Source organism: Acanthochromis polyacanthus, chromosome 13 (assembly GCF_021347895.1).
Source record: "Acanthochromis polyacanthus isolate Apoly-LR-REF ecotype Palm Island chromosome 13, KAUST_Apoly_ChrSc, whole genome shotgun sequence".
NCBI lineage: Eukaryota > Metazoa > Chordata > Actinopteri > Pomacentridae > Acanthochromis > Acanthochromis polyacanthus.
This window is the reverse complement of record NC_067125.1, coordinates 30222466-30236994: the sequence shown is the minus strand read 5'-3', so window position 1 is coordinate 30236994 and position 14529 is coordinate 30222466. Positions and strand designations below refer to the sequence as shown.

Below are 14529 nucleotides of genomic sequence, written 5' to 3'. Positions count from 1 at the left end.
CTGAAGCAGCAAGACAGGGTAAGTTTTTTTTCACAAAATGTGCTTGTCTGAAGGTGCTTATTTTTCACGACAATGCTGCCAAGCTTGGGCAATTTATGGACTCAATGTTAATGCGAAGATGTATTTCTTCACTCATTGCAGAGCAAGCATCCAAAGTGTGTGGCATGGGTGATGAGACACATTAGGGTAGAGGGGGCAAGCAAAATGAGGCAAGAAGACGCAAAAAAAAAAGGCAGGCAGGAGAGACAAAGCAATAGACCTGCATTGTCAGACTGAAGAGGCCATCAATAAAAGTGTCACTATAAAGAGAGAAAGAGGGAGAGTGTGAAGGAGCGAGAGTCTGGTGTATAAAAGAAACACAACAAAACCCGGTGCGACGGGTGCTTCATCTTGCTGGGCACTAATGGGCGTGAGAAGCGGCTGGTTCAGCATTCTTTGCTTGATGGCTCACTCCTCTGCTGACGGACCATGGCATCCATGACGGAGTGCCACACACTTGTTTAATCCAGTTTGTACACATGAAGGTGACACAATGGTATAAGTAGAGAGGTGGGGATTGAAAGAAAAGGACACAAAAGGACTGACACGGGGCTGAGAAAGATGGCCAAAGGTCATCCCAAACTTGGATCTTAGTACTCCATCTCTTTGCCACCTTGCTGAACCTTCTCACCGCATTTTCCATCTTTGTCCTCAGCTCCTGCTGCGGCACTTTATTACAGCTGTCATTATTCAGCCACAGAGTGCCATAGCCTGGGTGTGCAGCATTTCCCTTCTAGGAAACTGTACTTGCTTGCTCTGAAGGTAAGGAGGTAACAGACGATCTATTTCCCTAGGTGGAGCTGGGGAGGTCAGAGCTGGGACACAAGGCCCGCTGAGGAAAGCAAAAGTGCAGTCTCAGGACATATCAGGTGTGTGTGAACGTGCTAGTTTGTGTGTGTGTGACAGAAAAAAGGTCAGAGCTGGCAGTGACCGCATTGTATTCATATGATTTATCTCCCTCTGGGACTTTGTTTTCCCAAATTTCTGTTCCTGTTTGTGTTCTCAGCAGGTCAGTCTCTTCCCATGCACAGCACAGGAGTTTAGTAGTGAGGGGAACTCCTCATTTACCGTCGTCATCTGTGGCTGATAAAGGAGGTAAGAGCAATCTGAATGCTGCTGCACATAGTTGCAGAGAACTAGTGTGTATGATTGTGTGTGGGGACATCGTGCGAGTGAATTCACAACCTTTTACAGAGGTGGGCAAACTCCAGCTACACACAGAGCTGACACATTTAATCAGGATGTTTTCTTTCTAACAGTTTATCAGGAGGAGATATTTTCACACCATTTGCCTGCTCTCACCATCTGTCACACAGCAGCACAATTTTTCCACCTTTTCAGAATCTATATTTTTCACATTTCTTCTGTTATATGCTACTTTGTTCTGCTCCAAAACTGGTCACCTCTGGCAAAAATATCAATAGTAAAATGGAATTAACCCATCGAACATCAAACACTCTCTGGGGAAGTTTTGTGATTTTTTACTGCATTTTTCTGGAAGCAGCACAACTGTAGCTCCAAGTAAAAAAACTCAGAAATGTCTTTTGTGCATAACAAAGTTAAAATGTCATTAATCAGGAAAAATAAAGGTAAAATGTTTCTGATTATTTAGAAAAATCGAAAACAACCCAGGATCAACACTCCCAGTACCCATAGGTACAATCAACAGTGGAAAAAAGACTGAAGGCTCTACATACTATAGATATTTCACACATACATTTTTAATTTGTTTTCATATTTCTTTCCTATTTATGTAAACAAAGCCTGCAGTTCAGTTGAAAAGTCGCTGAATTTTTATCAGAAGACTTCAGGTGTTAGTCACAGCTATGCTACTAATGGATTGACAGTTGTGTCATGAAGTGCAGATGTTTTTGTATTTTTACAGAATCTGGTTAGCACAAACAGTTTATTTTTGACGTTACTTTAAATGAGACATGTAGAATAAAATGATTTTGATGAATTATCCCGATTTTAAACTTAGATTTGGCTCATTTTCCCAAAGAAACTGAAAGTCACACGTGACAGGGCTATCAAAAAGTTAGAAATGTGACAATTCTATATTTTTACAGTATTTGGCTGTGATAAATGCTACAATTTGGGTGTTTTTTAAAGACAACATGCCTTTTAAACTATTCCAGATATTATTTATTAATATAAAAAGTAAAGAGCTGAAATATATGTTGTTTAAGTATATAGCAGAGGTTAATTTATTTGACTGAGTCCTGGTGGAGTAGCCAATCAATAAGTGAGTCAAATGATTGCTGTTATTTTGTTTCTGAAATGTCCAAGCTCATCCCAGTTGTTATAGACTGGCCCTCAGATCTGTGTTCCACAAACCTCACCACATAATCAGACACCTCAAGATGCACAGGTGATTAAAACAATAAATACAAATTAGACTGAGATATCTTTTCAAGACTGTGTTTTATTTCCTAAGTGTAGCGGGCATCTTTAATATGCCGTAATGGTTGCATTGTGGCTGCTTCCTTCATTACCCTTCATTATTTCTCAAGGTCTTTGGCGCAGATTAAACCTCGGCCTACCGAGGTTTATACAAGCATGAGGGCAGGTGTTTGTGAACACATGTGTAAGAGTGTGCCGGTGTCTGTTGTTTGTGTGCGTTTGCCACTCCATTTTCTCATTTCTGAACTGGAATAATGAGTCCAGATGAGCTTGTGAAAGACTCGGCAGCACAGCTCGGCCTGACTCCCCACCTGGCCTGTTCCTCTTGGCCTGTCCCTTTATTAGCTTCCCCTCATGCTGGACACAACAGGAACAGCTTGGTACCCTCCTCCTCTCTCTGCCACTCACACCTCTCCCAGCTCTATTTTCCTGCTAATTACCTTGTTGTACGAGTACCAAATGCTACCTAACGATTTACTTAATTGCAGAAGTGGTACATTAGATGATATCAAAGGACCTTTTTAAAAGTCATCCAGTCCCATTCCAAGCCGCATTTAGAACCAACCCAAGACATCTGTTTCATTCTAGTGTCATTTGCATTTTTAAAGGTTACAGACTGAACAAAGCTGCAAGGGTATGGATCTACACCTCAAGAATGTGTGTCTTCATTCCTCTACGATGCCTTTTCCCCTGACGATTATATATGTTTATTACACATGCAGCCACATATATGTGAGAGGGCCTTAGTCACACTTGACACGCAATTAAAAGTGAAACTGTTGACCTTACATGTGAGTATCTGGAGCACCATGCACGTATGCTACACATCCACCTGCAAAGATGGTGCTAATTAACATTTTCCTTGGGATCCTATCGCCCCAGGTGCACCTTGTCACACTTACATATACACAGATATTCGCAGTGCTAGCAATTTATTCAGCAACAGTGGCTGCAGCTAGCATTTCTGACACAGGCTTCACAATGATTTATGAACCTGCTCATTGACCTAGTTTATTCTGAAAAGAGAAAAGGGGGCACGTTCCCTCTTACATGCCATATATCCATCCCATAGAGCTGGTCTGCAGTCAGTTCTGAAGAGGAGTAAGATTACAAAGTAGACTGCTCAGATACCCTCTAGGCAACACGTTTACAAGTTCTCTTATCTTCTGCAGTACAGGACAGTGAACAACAGCCATAATGAAATCGCTTCCCAAATTCAGCAAAGTGATGTCTAAGCATTATCCTCACACTCCGCTCATGCACCACAGACCCAGATAACACGAGGCAGTTCATGCAGTTCATGCTCTTGTCCATTCATTTGTGAACAATGTGTGCTCAACATCCCATACTTAAAGGAGACATGGTTGGAGGATGAAGTCCAGCAAAGACACAAGTACCCCCAATCTGGCCCACATTAATAATGCAGAGGGACCTCTCAGAGGCCTCTTCCCCCTCTTCCTCTCCACTCCACCTTTCCTCCTCTAACAGACTGAGTGGTGAGTGCTACCCAGCTTGATGTCCAGCATGCTGCAGCGCCACTCTGCTCGGTGGACACTGAGTTCAATCTGTTTCAGAACTGCAATTCAATTATCTCACCAGGGCCCTGTTCAACCACTCGTGAATGGAAGGGGGGCAAAGGTGTGTTCAATATGAGGGAGGGGTAGAGAGAGAGAGAGAGAGAGAGAGAGAGAGAGAAGGAGAGAGAGGGAGGCAGAAGCTGTTACAAGGCGTATCATAAGCACAAGCCCAGTTCAACATGGATACAGATTTAAATGCTGCTTTTCCTTGTGCGATTAGCTTTGGCTTTACAATCACTAGACGGATGTCAGGACCTGATAAAGCTAATCACTGCAGTAAAGCCAATGCGGTGGGATTTAGCGCCCCACCCCCTCTGCTCCCCCAGCCCCCTGAAGACCTGGCTGAAAGAGAAAGCCGAGAAAGCCCAGGGCCCAAGCAAACCAAGCATGGAGTAAGCTGCACAAAATGGCCCTCCCTCCTTTTAGGGATCTATGTTAGCCTTAATTCTACAAAAAAACTAGAAGAAAATACAAAGCAAAGGGTCATATTTTAGGCAACTGAGGCAAAATTTATAGATAACTGATCATCACCTTGTTAGTGCCAATGAACACTTAACTTTAAATTTAAATTTTACGAAGAAAACTATCAGCTTACTAGATTTAAAAGACAGACTAATACCAGTACATATTCAAGAGAAAGGGAGCGCAAAGGTGAAATCAAACAATGAAAATCGCACAGTGGTTCTGACCATTTGTCTGCCCGAGGCCAGACATCTGATTGACTCAGACACCAATCCTGCAGATCAGCTTCAGGACACTCCAGTTCAATATCTCTAGAATTACCTGTCATTAAAATTGCAACAAGTCATTAATGTCTTCACATAATACACTACCTGTATATTTCAATCTCTTTTCCTCTTCTCCATTTTCTGCAACATGCCTCCGAGGCCTAGGATGTGCTCATAATCAAGTAATTTATATCAACACTGTTCTCCTTTAATAAAGCTTCATTGCTGTTCCACATTCTAATCAAGCAACTGGCCCCGTTGAACTACACTTGACCCACGAGCACAGCCTTCTCCTGCAGCCACACTCCATCTCAGTCAAGCCCACACTGCTATCAAGCTCAAACTGCGGTGCCTCGGGTCAGGTCAGGTCAGGTCAGGTCAATGTGAACAACACTGTTAGGTGGTGCAGTAGCGTCTACAGACGGAACTGGAAGATTTGACGGCACTTTAATGAATCATTAAAAACACAACAGGAAACGGTATTAGTCTGGTGTCAGCTTGTTTCATTTGTGTCAAAAGATGGTCCTGATGTAGAGCGCAGGGGCAGACCTCAGGTAGCAGATGAAATATGAATCACAGTGTCCAGTTAGACGGCTTATTAAATGCAAAGCTGCTGCGTGGTTGTTTATATCCTTTAAGGCACACTGGAAAGTGTTCACCTCCATCATGGTACAGGCAAGGTGACCAGTACATTAGCTATAGGGTACAGAATAACAGGAATGTGTGCAAAGTAAGGTATTTGACTATGTGTATGTATGTAGTGTTTCCTTGTGATAGCGTTCTGCATGGAGATGAAAGCAGAGTCGTTGCGGGAGTTAAGGGTATATTTCTTTTTTTCTTCAATTTATAGCCACACTGATAGAAATTTACGGCTCTTTACCCTTGTGTGTGGCCTCAGTCTTTACCCTGAACCTCTCTCTCTCTCTCTCTCTCACTCAGCATCGCTAGTAATCCCCATCAGATGTGTTCATATTTCTTCACCTTGCTATCCCCTCCTCTCCTGGCCTCCTGACCTCTCACCCCTCACCTTTAAGCCATTCAAGCAGTCAATGCCTCTATTCAACCCCCTTCGGCTGCTCATCCCATATTACAAGAGAGTGAGAGAAAGAAAGAGAGAGAGAGAGAGAGAGTACCGAAAAGAAAGGTTAAGAAACAGTGTGAGAGAGGAAAAATAAAATAATCTGTAGACTTCATCAATTTTTCATGAATTTTCATTTGGACGGGGAGAACCCTCTTAGAGCAATCGATAGATCAAGCTGCTGTCACACAGTTAGCACCTGGGGGCTGGTGGAAAGCCCTCGGGAAGACAGGGCACTGGATCAGAGGCACAGACCAACCCCCCTCCATTTCCATTTCCCAAGGATCACAAACTAACTATGAACCCTGCTGCCACTGTAATCACATTAGAAATACAGTTACAGGGCATTCTGTTACATGCAAGATGTTATTTCTGCTGTCTTCGGTTAAAACACGCCTAACAATTAATTAGCAAATGGTTTGCTTGTTTAATGTTAACTAGGAAGTTAAGCTCAGCGTTTTGCTAAACTGCTGATAGAAGTTTGTAGTTAACTCTATAATGGCTGTGACTGGCCACTTTCATCTTAAATCTCAACAGTCTCTACATGACAAATCTTGCAATCCAAGTCACTTACAATAATGTACAAATACCATCAAGAGCACATAGTAAATAAAGTCTTTATCTACAACATGTGGCTGTCCTACGGAAAGTATCACTGGTAAAAAAAAACAACAACAGAAGGACATGAAGACTTTTCACTCCATCTTACAGGCAGTTTGAGAAGCCTGGGAGCTGCTTGATAGGAAGCCCAGCCTGAGCCTGCTGGGGGGTAGGCTCATCTTCAAAGGTAATTTGATCCACAGCTCAGGTTATGCCTGTCAGTGTTCCCCAACACAGATGATCTGAGTTAAATGTCCATCAGGGCCTGTGTCTGTCTTACTACCCCCACTCACCTCTGAACAGGCCAATGTCTGCTGTGCCATCACGTCCCTCCGCTATAGACAGCAGTATTATGTTCAACTTAAAGGTCTGCACACAACTTCAAAACAACTCCCTTGAGCTAAGAGTGTATCAAATTCATCATCTCCAAGCCTGAAAAACTCATTCTTCACAACTCATTATGCCACCAAATAATGCTTGACATTGTGAAAATGCAACACAGCTAAAGTGTCCCCTTTAGACCTACAGGAAATTATTACAGTGACTGCAAATGGAGAGTGCTAAAAGCAAGATGAAGTCAATTCTAAAAATAGTGCTGCTGCAAATTAAATGTTGATTTGTTTACCGTTATTTCCCACACTGAAGACAATGTCATTTCTATTTTGTATAACTGGCACAAAAATGTAAAGCGTTCAATAAAAATGTGTAAATTTAATTACCCAGTTTTCTTGGGCTGAATGTAAATCCAGTCTTTCCATCATTTTGAAGAACTTTTTTTTTTTCTGTTGAGCCAATTCATGATTACATTTTAAGAGCAAAACGGGACATATAGAGGGAAGAGGAAACAGAGTCTTGACTCACATGCTACTTCCAAAGATGCATTGCGGCTGACAGCTTCTCCCAGGTAGTTCCGGGCCACGCAGACGTAGGCTCCCTCATCCGGTTTGCTCCGTCGTCCATGAACGATGCGAAGGAAGAAAAGCGAGCCGCTGGGCAGCAGCATGCGGTGAGAACGTGGGTCATCTTTGTCGGTTTCCACCCGCTCTCCATCCTTGTACCACTCCACTGTTGGGGTGGGCCGCCCCTCTGCTTTACAGTTGAGAGTGGCGGGCTCCCCTTTGGATACAATCAGGTCAGAGGGGTGCTCCACAATCCGGGGTGGGGAGTCCTCCTGGCGCAGACGGGATCCTGACGGAAGGACAAGAGAAGCAATTAATCATCAGCCAACAGTAATAAGATTTAAAAGCAGGTTTCTGTTCAATCATGCTTTTAAACAGCCACTTCCAGGAACACAACTGCAAAAGAAGAGAGGCAAGATGCTGTTTGAATTAATAAACAACTAAAAGTAAAAAATAAATCTAATTTGGAAAGGCCTCTTTTTCACAGAAGGAGCTCCAGGATGTGACTCAGAGGCAGCATCCATTTCATCAATGAGACCCAGGAGGATGAGTTGCCTAATGACCTGTTCTGGAGAGAATCTGCAGTCCAACGTATCATATCTTGAGATCGTCTTAGCTACTCTACACATATTAGACCTGATTTACAAATGCAGCTACTACAAGCAACACCTTTCATTTAAGCATGTTTTCAAGGCTGATAGTAAGATCTGTGCCTTCATGAACTGACTTAATAAAGCAACACACACACTGACAATGAGACAAAAAACAGCAGCCCTCTGCAAAAATTTGACTAAATGCACTCACTTTTTCAACAGACTACTACAACTAACATTGATCCAAAAAACCTGATGCTAAAAAGAAGTGCTGAGCAGCAACTTTACTAAGCTTGCTGACACCGCTACCCAGATCCAGATGAGCAGTGGGAATTGGATAGAAGACTCAAACTAATAGTTACTTAAACTTGTCTTGGGTTAGGAGTATGTAAAAACACATATTGAACCCTTTAATCACCATTTCAGGCCAGTAAAAAAGCAGCCATCTGCTCCGAATCCTATATGGAAGCACTTGTGGATAATTGGCCCTGTGGACGAACAGTGAAAGGAGGCATACATTTGAGCTACATGCACACAGACACAAATTATATATTTGCCTTGGATATTTGGCTTTTACTAAAAGTCGAGTAAAACTGTTGAGTCCTGTGTGCAAAAGTGCACATGTGATGTGAATATGAATGCTGCGTCCAGACTAATGTCAAATGCTAATCCCCTGTGGCTGAAAACCTTGGCCCACTCCTTTTCATTACAGCTTTCGGTATGGTGAGCTCTGGGAGTCTGGCAGCTAAGATAATGCTGCCTGAGTCAAAGTGCTGTGTGTGTCTGTGACCAGCAGGTCTTACCCACGGAGATAAGATGCTGTAGGACACACACACACACACACACACACACACACACACACACACACACACACACACACACACACACACACACACACACACACACACACACACACACACACACACACACACACACACACACACACACACACACACACACACACACACACACACACACACACACACACACACACACACACACACACACACACACACACATTTACATCACAGAGGCCATGGGAACAGTGCAACAATCAAATAGTTTGATCCAGCATCAAACAACCAGAGACAGAGTAAAGGGAATAGGGAATAAGGCAAACTTCTCCAACAACCCTTCTTTATCCTTTTCTTTTGAACCCCATTCAATACCACATCAATTACCCTGAATCAGTAGGCAGCTAAATGTTACCCAGTCAGTGTTGCACTGGGTTGAGAGCTGACCCCTTTGTCTTAAAATGAGTTGTTGCAGGTGGGCATGTGATTGAGCTGAGTTGATGATTGTGCCCTTCCCTGGGGCAGTGCAGTGGGGGTAATAGGACGATGCCTGATGCACAGAGCCACATAGGCCTTTGTGCTTATGTAAGGGCTAATTTTAACAGGGAATGGAGGCTAAACAGTGGAGGTTCCAGCTCTTTGTTCAGCTGGGTTTGCACATGTTCCACTACCCCTTATACTTGAATCTCCCTGGGGAAACTGGGACAAGCTGTACCCTGATCTATTCTGTCCATGAGTCTGCGGGCAAAAAGGACAGGAGCAGGTAGAAACCCGCTGATCAGCACAAAAACATACTACAAAGACCCTGAGTGTGGTGAATGTGTGTGGATAAGCATACACAGATGCAAACACATGCATTTACTCTGTGTAAATGTGCACTAGTCCACCAATTGTCAGGAATCAGGCATCAGACAGGGGAGTATTGACCCCTGAGCAGGAGATAGTCTGTTCTCTTTTCTTCCTAATTTGGGCTAATTCCCTCCATTTCCCTGTCATTGATTAGTGATCAGGCCTGGTGTCTTGTGCTAACTGGGGCCATAGACAGCAGTCTTTAGCAGAGGGGGTGGTGATATCCTGCTCCCAGGGAACATGATCTTCTTTCATTGGCAGTATGTGGAAAACTGAAGACACACTACTGGTGGTGGAACAAACACCAACAGCGCGCTGCTTGCACTTATTCACATAATCTCTTTCATCAGTGGTAGATAACAGTAACCTAGCCGGCAGCCCTGTCAGAGCAGCAGCAGAGAGGCAAGTTTGTATTCTTGCAGTAAGTGACTTAATAAATGAAGCAGTAATTAACACCGTGACATTGATAAATGGAGGGTGAGATAAAGGACAGACATGGAGACCCCCATCCCGCTCAGATGGAGTGTTTGAACGCACATTTATTCTTATCTCATTGGAGCATCTGCTTTCCCCATAATCCACAAACCCTGCGGTGGCTTTCCACTAAGGCCAACGCGCATGTACAGCACTAAACTGCGGCGACTCCATTCGATTTATATCAGTCTAATTTCTTTAAATCCAATTTGTATTCCAATCTACTGCCTTCTAATCACTTAAACCTTGAGTCTCCATCTGCTCTCCTCTTTCCTGTGGAAATGAACACAGCAGATGCCTCTACAATTGTCCTTTCACTGCCAGAAAGAGCTAAGCTGGGTGCACAGAGGGCCAGACGTGACTGGTCAGTGTCCTTCCTGAGCAGAGAGTTAGGTGCAAAAGGTAGAAAAGGTTATAAACACATCCATATGTTATGGAATATGACATAAATTAGGCTCATCAATATTAATACTGGGAAACCTCAACATGCAAACCTTGCCTGAGGTTTCACTTTGGAAAAATGCAGGTATACTCTAAAATGTTTGTGATCCGTGTCCATAAGTATACGCTGTCCAGGAAGATCAAACACAAAAACTTCATGTACATCCTCACCACCCAGCCATCACACCTAGCTCCTCACAGAAGTGAAAGTCAATTTTCAGCTTCCTATTGGGCCCCCTTTCCCACTCTCTTTACGGTAAATGGGCTTTCTGTTGCCCTTTTAATGCGATCATTGGTGCTGTGCAATCAAGTGCTCTCTGAGCTGAGGCGAGTGCACTTCACTGGGTCTCAGGGCACACGGTCCAATCAAAATGCTGTGTTTCCCCCTGTCTGCAATAACACCACCATTACTTTTCACCACTGCTGTGCAGTCATCCACTCTTGGAGGGAAGCAGGAACCAGAGAACAAACAAACAAGCACAGACAGGGAATGAAATCAGAGAGGGATTACTGAACCAGAAGCTGATTCTTTTCTGCCTTTTCTTTCCGTCTACTTATGTCAGCTTCACTGAAATGGATACAATTTCTCAGTGCTGTTATCCAAGAAATGTGCAGCATGTTTTCTTCCTAAATAGTGTTTTTAATGCCCCAAACAACATATCACACTTTGCAATTAGTGTTAAAATATTACAAAAATCCATATAAAAGCTTAAAATACTACATTTTGTTTATTTTGTTGAATAAAGTCAAGATCAAACACCACTGCAACTACCAGTAATGGTTCCCTCTTCCCCATATTCCATTGACCACACACCTAGAAGCAACCTTTTCTGTTGTCTTTGTCACATATTTATTCATGTGTGCAACAGAAGGTCAGGCCTTTGATGATCTTTTTGTAATTATTTTTATTAGCTCCCAGGAGAAATTCTAGCCCACCAACCAAATCAATATCCACACCAGTCTCAGGCAGACCATAAAAAGAAGGGCTCCCCAAAGAGATATTAGTTATCCTGCCAACAGACGTGTGCTGATCACTGGTAACCAACGGCAACCTCGGACTAAGGCAAAAAAGTTCCAGTCGCTGAAGCTCCATAAAACATCAAACATGAAAACCAAGGTCTGGGCCAAGATGCAGCAACTGTAATGTGGATAGTGGCAGAGACATTTCAGGCAGAAAGTGCTGAAACCCGGCAAACTGAGTGAATATAAAATTGCACAAAAAACGAAAACCTCAAAGAAATTTCAGAGGGGATGAATTATGCATTAAATCCATGTTGTCCGTTCTGAAATACACTCTACCCCTGCCTCCCACTTCTGCTGGCCTTCTCCACTTAAACCTCCCACTCCATCTCATTCTCTATATGCATCTCCGCCTCTACCTCCCAATGTCCCTCTGTCTATTTCACTTGCTCCCTGTCCTGTTTCATCCTACCCTCACTGTGAGGGTGACAGAGTCATATCCGTCATGTCATCAGACTGGAAATGCGCAGCAGCAGCGGGGGGAAACTGGGGGTGGTGAAAGAATGATGTTACTGGCCGTCCACGCCTCAGCACTGGCCTGCAGTGACACATCCAAGCAGCTCGTTCTGCACCCGAGATTCATCTTCTTTACGCCAGGCTGTCAGTAGCGTCACACTGCTTGAGCTCCAGCATACCCCAATACCAGAAACACAGCTCATCGTGGTGAGGTGTCATGAGAGACGCCCCGCTGTATCTACTGGAGCCCACCCCAGTTCAAAGCACCCCACCGGCCACTCGATACGGCAAAATCCTTGCAGGGGAGACGCAGAAGCTAAAATGAAGGAAGCTCACAGGTGCAAAGCAGATTCTTTCACTTCATTTTCTGCTGCAAGAGAGGGAGGGGGTTCTAGCCAGCTAGCAAAGTCATGTCATGGCCTCTGTTCCATCTCAGTGCTCCGCATACTGCCCCCTCCTTTCTCCTATGAAGATCTATACTCTGAGAGCAAACAAGGGTAATTCTATGAGTTGCTCTAAACCTCACAATGCATCCATGCTTCCCTCCAACAAATATCAGATTGAATTCCACTCTGAGTGTATTTCAGGCAGTAGCGATGTGGGGTCATATTGACTCTGCATCTGTGTATTTGCCCTCTCTCCCCCATGCAGATGGAATATATAAATAGATAACTGTGGGAAACAGAATATCTGATTTTGCTGCAAAGTGCTGATTCACATAGCTTGCATTTCAAGCAGTTTCCACCTTGTTCCCCCCCCAAAAAAAACTACTCTCACTCCTCATCCTTTATCCTACTATCGGTAGCCATGAACAGAAAAGGGAGATGTTATCTCTTTTTCAGCTGATGGCTTGTCTCAAAAAGGCTGAGATCACTGACTTGAAACAAGAGACCAAAATTAGGAAGATGTAGGAGCTGTTCAGAATGTCCTTAATGTGAAGCAAAAAATAAAAGAAAGGTGGTTGCTCTCTCTGTATTTGGCCTGATTAGTGTGAGGAGTGTAGCAGCAGCTCTGTGGGACTGTCAGGCCACTGGTAGGGACACTAAACTGTGTGATGCAGATTAAATGATTTCCGATGCCGGGGCCATTCGAGCGTGCAGCTCACTGCACCACCCCACCTTCTCTAGCCCTCTCTCTTGCAGATCCTTCTCAGCATCCTGGGCTCAGCCATTTGCTTTTCTGACTCTGGTTTGCACCTTAACAGCAGCCTCGGTACTTAGGTTGTGCATTTTCATTGAAAATCAGCAACTGAAATCACAGGTAAATAAAACACATTTGAGATTATATGATTAATAATTTAGTCCCTTCCAAGTCCACTACTGGAGAGAATCCCAACAGTTAGGGTCATGCCCACTTGCTGCAGTCAAGAACTGATCATAAGTAAACTACTGCTGTAGAGCACAGTTTTCTTTGGTCATTTAAATCTGTAAAAGTGCTAAAATTAGATACAGAAAAAGAAGTGTTCATGTTGATCTTCTTAAGATATGCTACATCTGTGTGTGTAATCAGATCACTTTCAAGTGTGGGCTACTCCAAACAGTTCCTACTGAGCGAGGTGCAATGAAATGAATGGTATCAATTGATTCTCCCTCAAGCATTGTAATCTCTTTACTTGCAGTGCTGAGCTGCCACTGCGGATTGAATAGGGAGAAATAAATAAGTGCTTTATTGCCTTAGAAATGAAGGCAGGGGAGGGGATAGTGGAGGAGAAGGCCTTCAGGTGTCCGTGATACACTGTGTAGAGAGGTGACTGGACAATTGGAGGGGTGCCGTGGGTGCTGACTTATCGTGAACACACCGCATTGTTCCTGTATGTCAATGAGGGCAGTCACCACTTCCAGCAACTCCAGTGGTCCTCAGCTATGCTCAGTCCCTCAAGTGAACATGAGGAATAAGAGCTGTAACCACATACCATCCAAGTGATGGACTCAGAGAGCAGCGAGAGGTAATCAAATGGCTCTTATAGCACTCCCTTTTTGTTTTTTTTAAGGTGCTGCAGAGCAAGTCAAGATGAGATTTATTAAATTTCTATACCATGGGACACTTCATCTGGTCTTGCTTAGGGCTACAGGGTCAAGGGTGCTTGCAATAAGTGGATGAAGGACTCGTTCAATTTACTCAGGCCCATATATCCACGCGAACACAAAAAAAGGCTTTGATGGTTATTAATAGTGTTCACAAACACATTCACTCACATACATCCACTACATTTCATAATTCTACCACTGGCTCGGTGTTACAGGGCCTCTCAATGACAAATGCTTGTGAGCAGCTCTCCAGAGAAAAATCATCACCATCCTGGGGGTGAAACTGCAGAGTTCAAATGTTCAAGGATGTGATTAGGGCTTTTTCCTATTCGCAGCGATGGTTGTGACACTTGGCTGATACTACGTTCCACACTGGGACTTTCAACCACAAAACCAGTCTCACCAGGAGCCATTACAGACAGTAAATCAAGTCACCCCTGGCCATGGTGGCTCGGTTTGCAAACCAGTGGGGCGCTGTGTTGTTTTGCAGCAGGGACACAACAAGAACAGGTTCAGGCAGCACTGTCGCACAGTTCTGTATTTTCAGTATT

At 43.8% G+C, this 14529-nt stretch overlaps 1 protein-coding gene across 8 annotated transcripts in view; it reads right to left on the bottom strand.

Annotated features, from left to right (window-relative positions):
• robo2 (roundabout, axon guidance receptor, homolog 2 (Drosophila)) overlaps window positions 1–14529 on the bottom strand; it is a 275636-nt gene that overhangs the window by 143869 nt on the left and 117238 nt on the right. For all 8 annotated transcript variants that reach the window (XM_022192116.2, XM_022192117.2, XM_022192110.2 and 5 more), the window contains exon 2: window positions 7287–7613. In XM_022192116.2, coding sequence (XP_022047808.1) covers window positions 7287–7613 — 327 coding nt within the window. The remainder of the gene's footprint in view (window positions 1–7286; window positions 7614–14529) is intronic.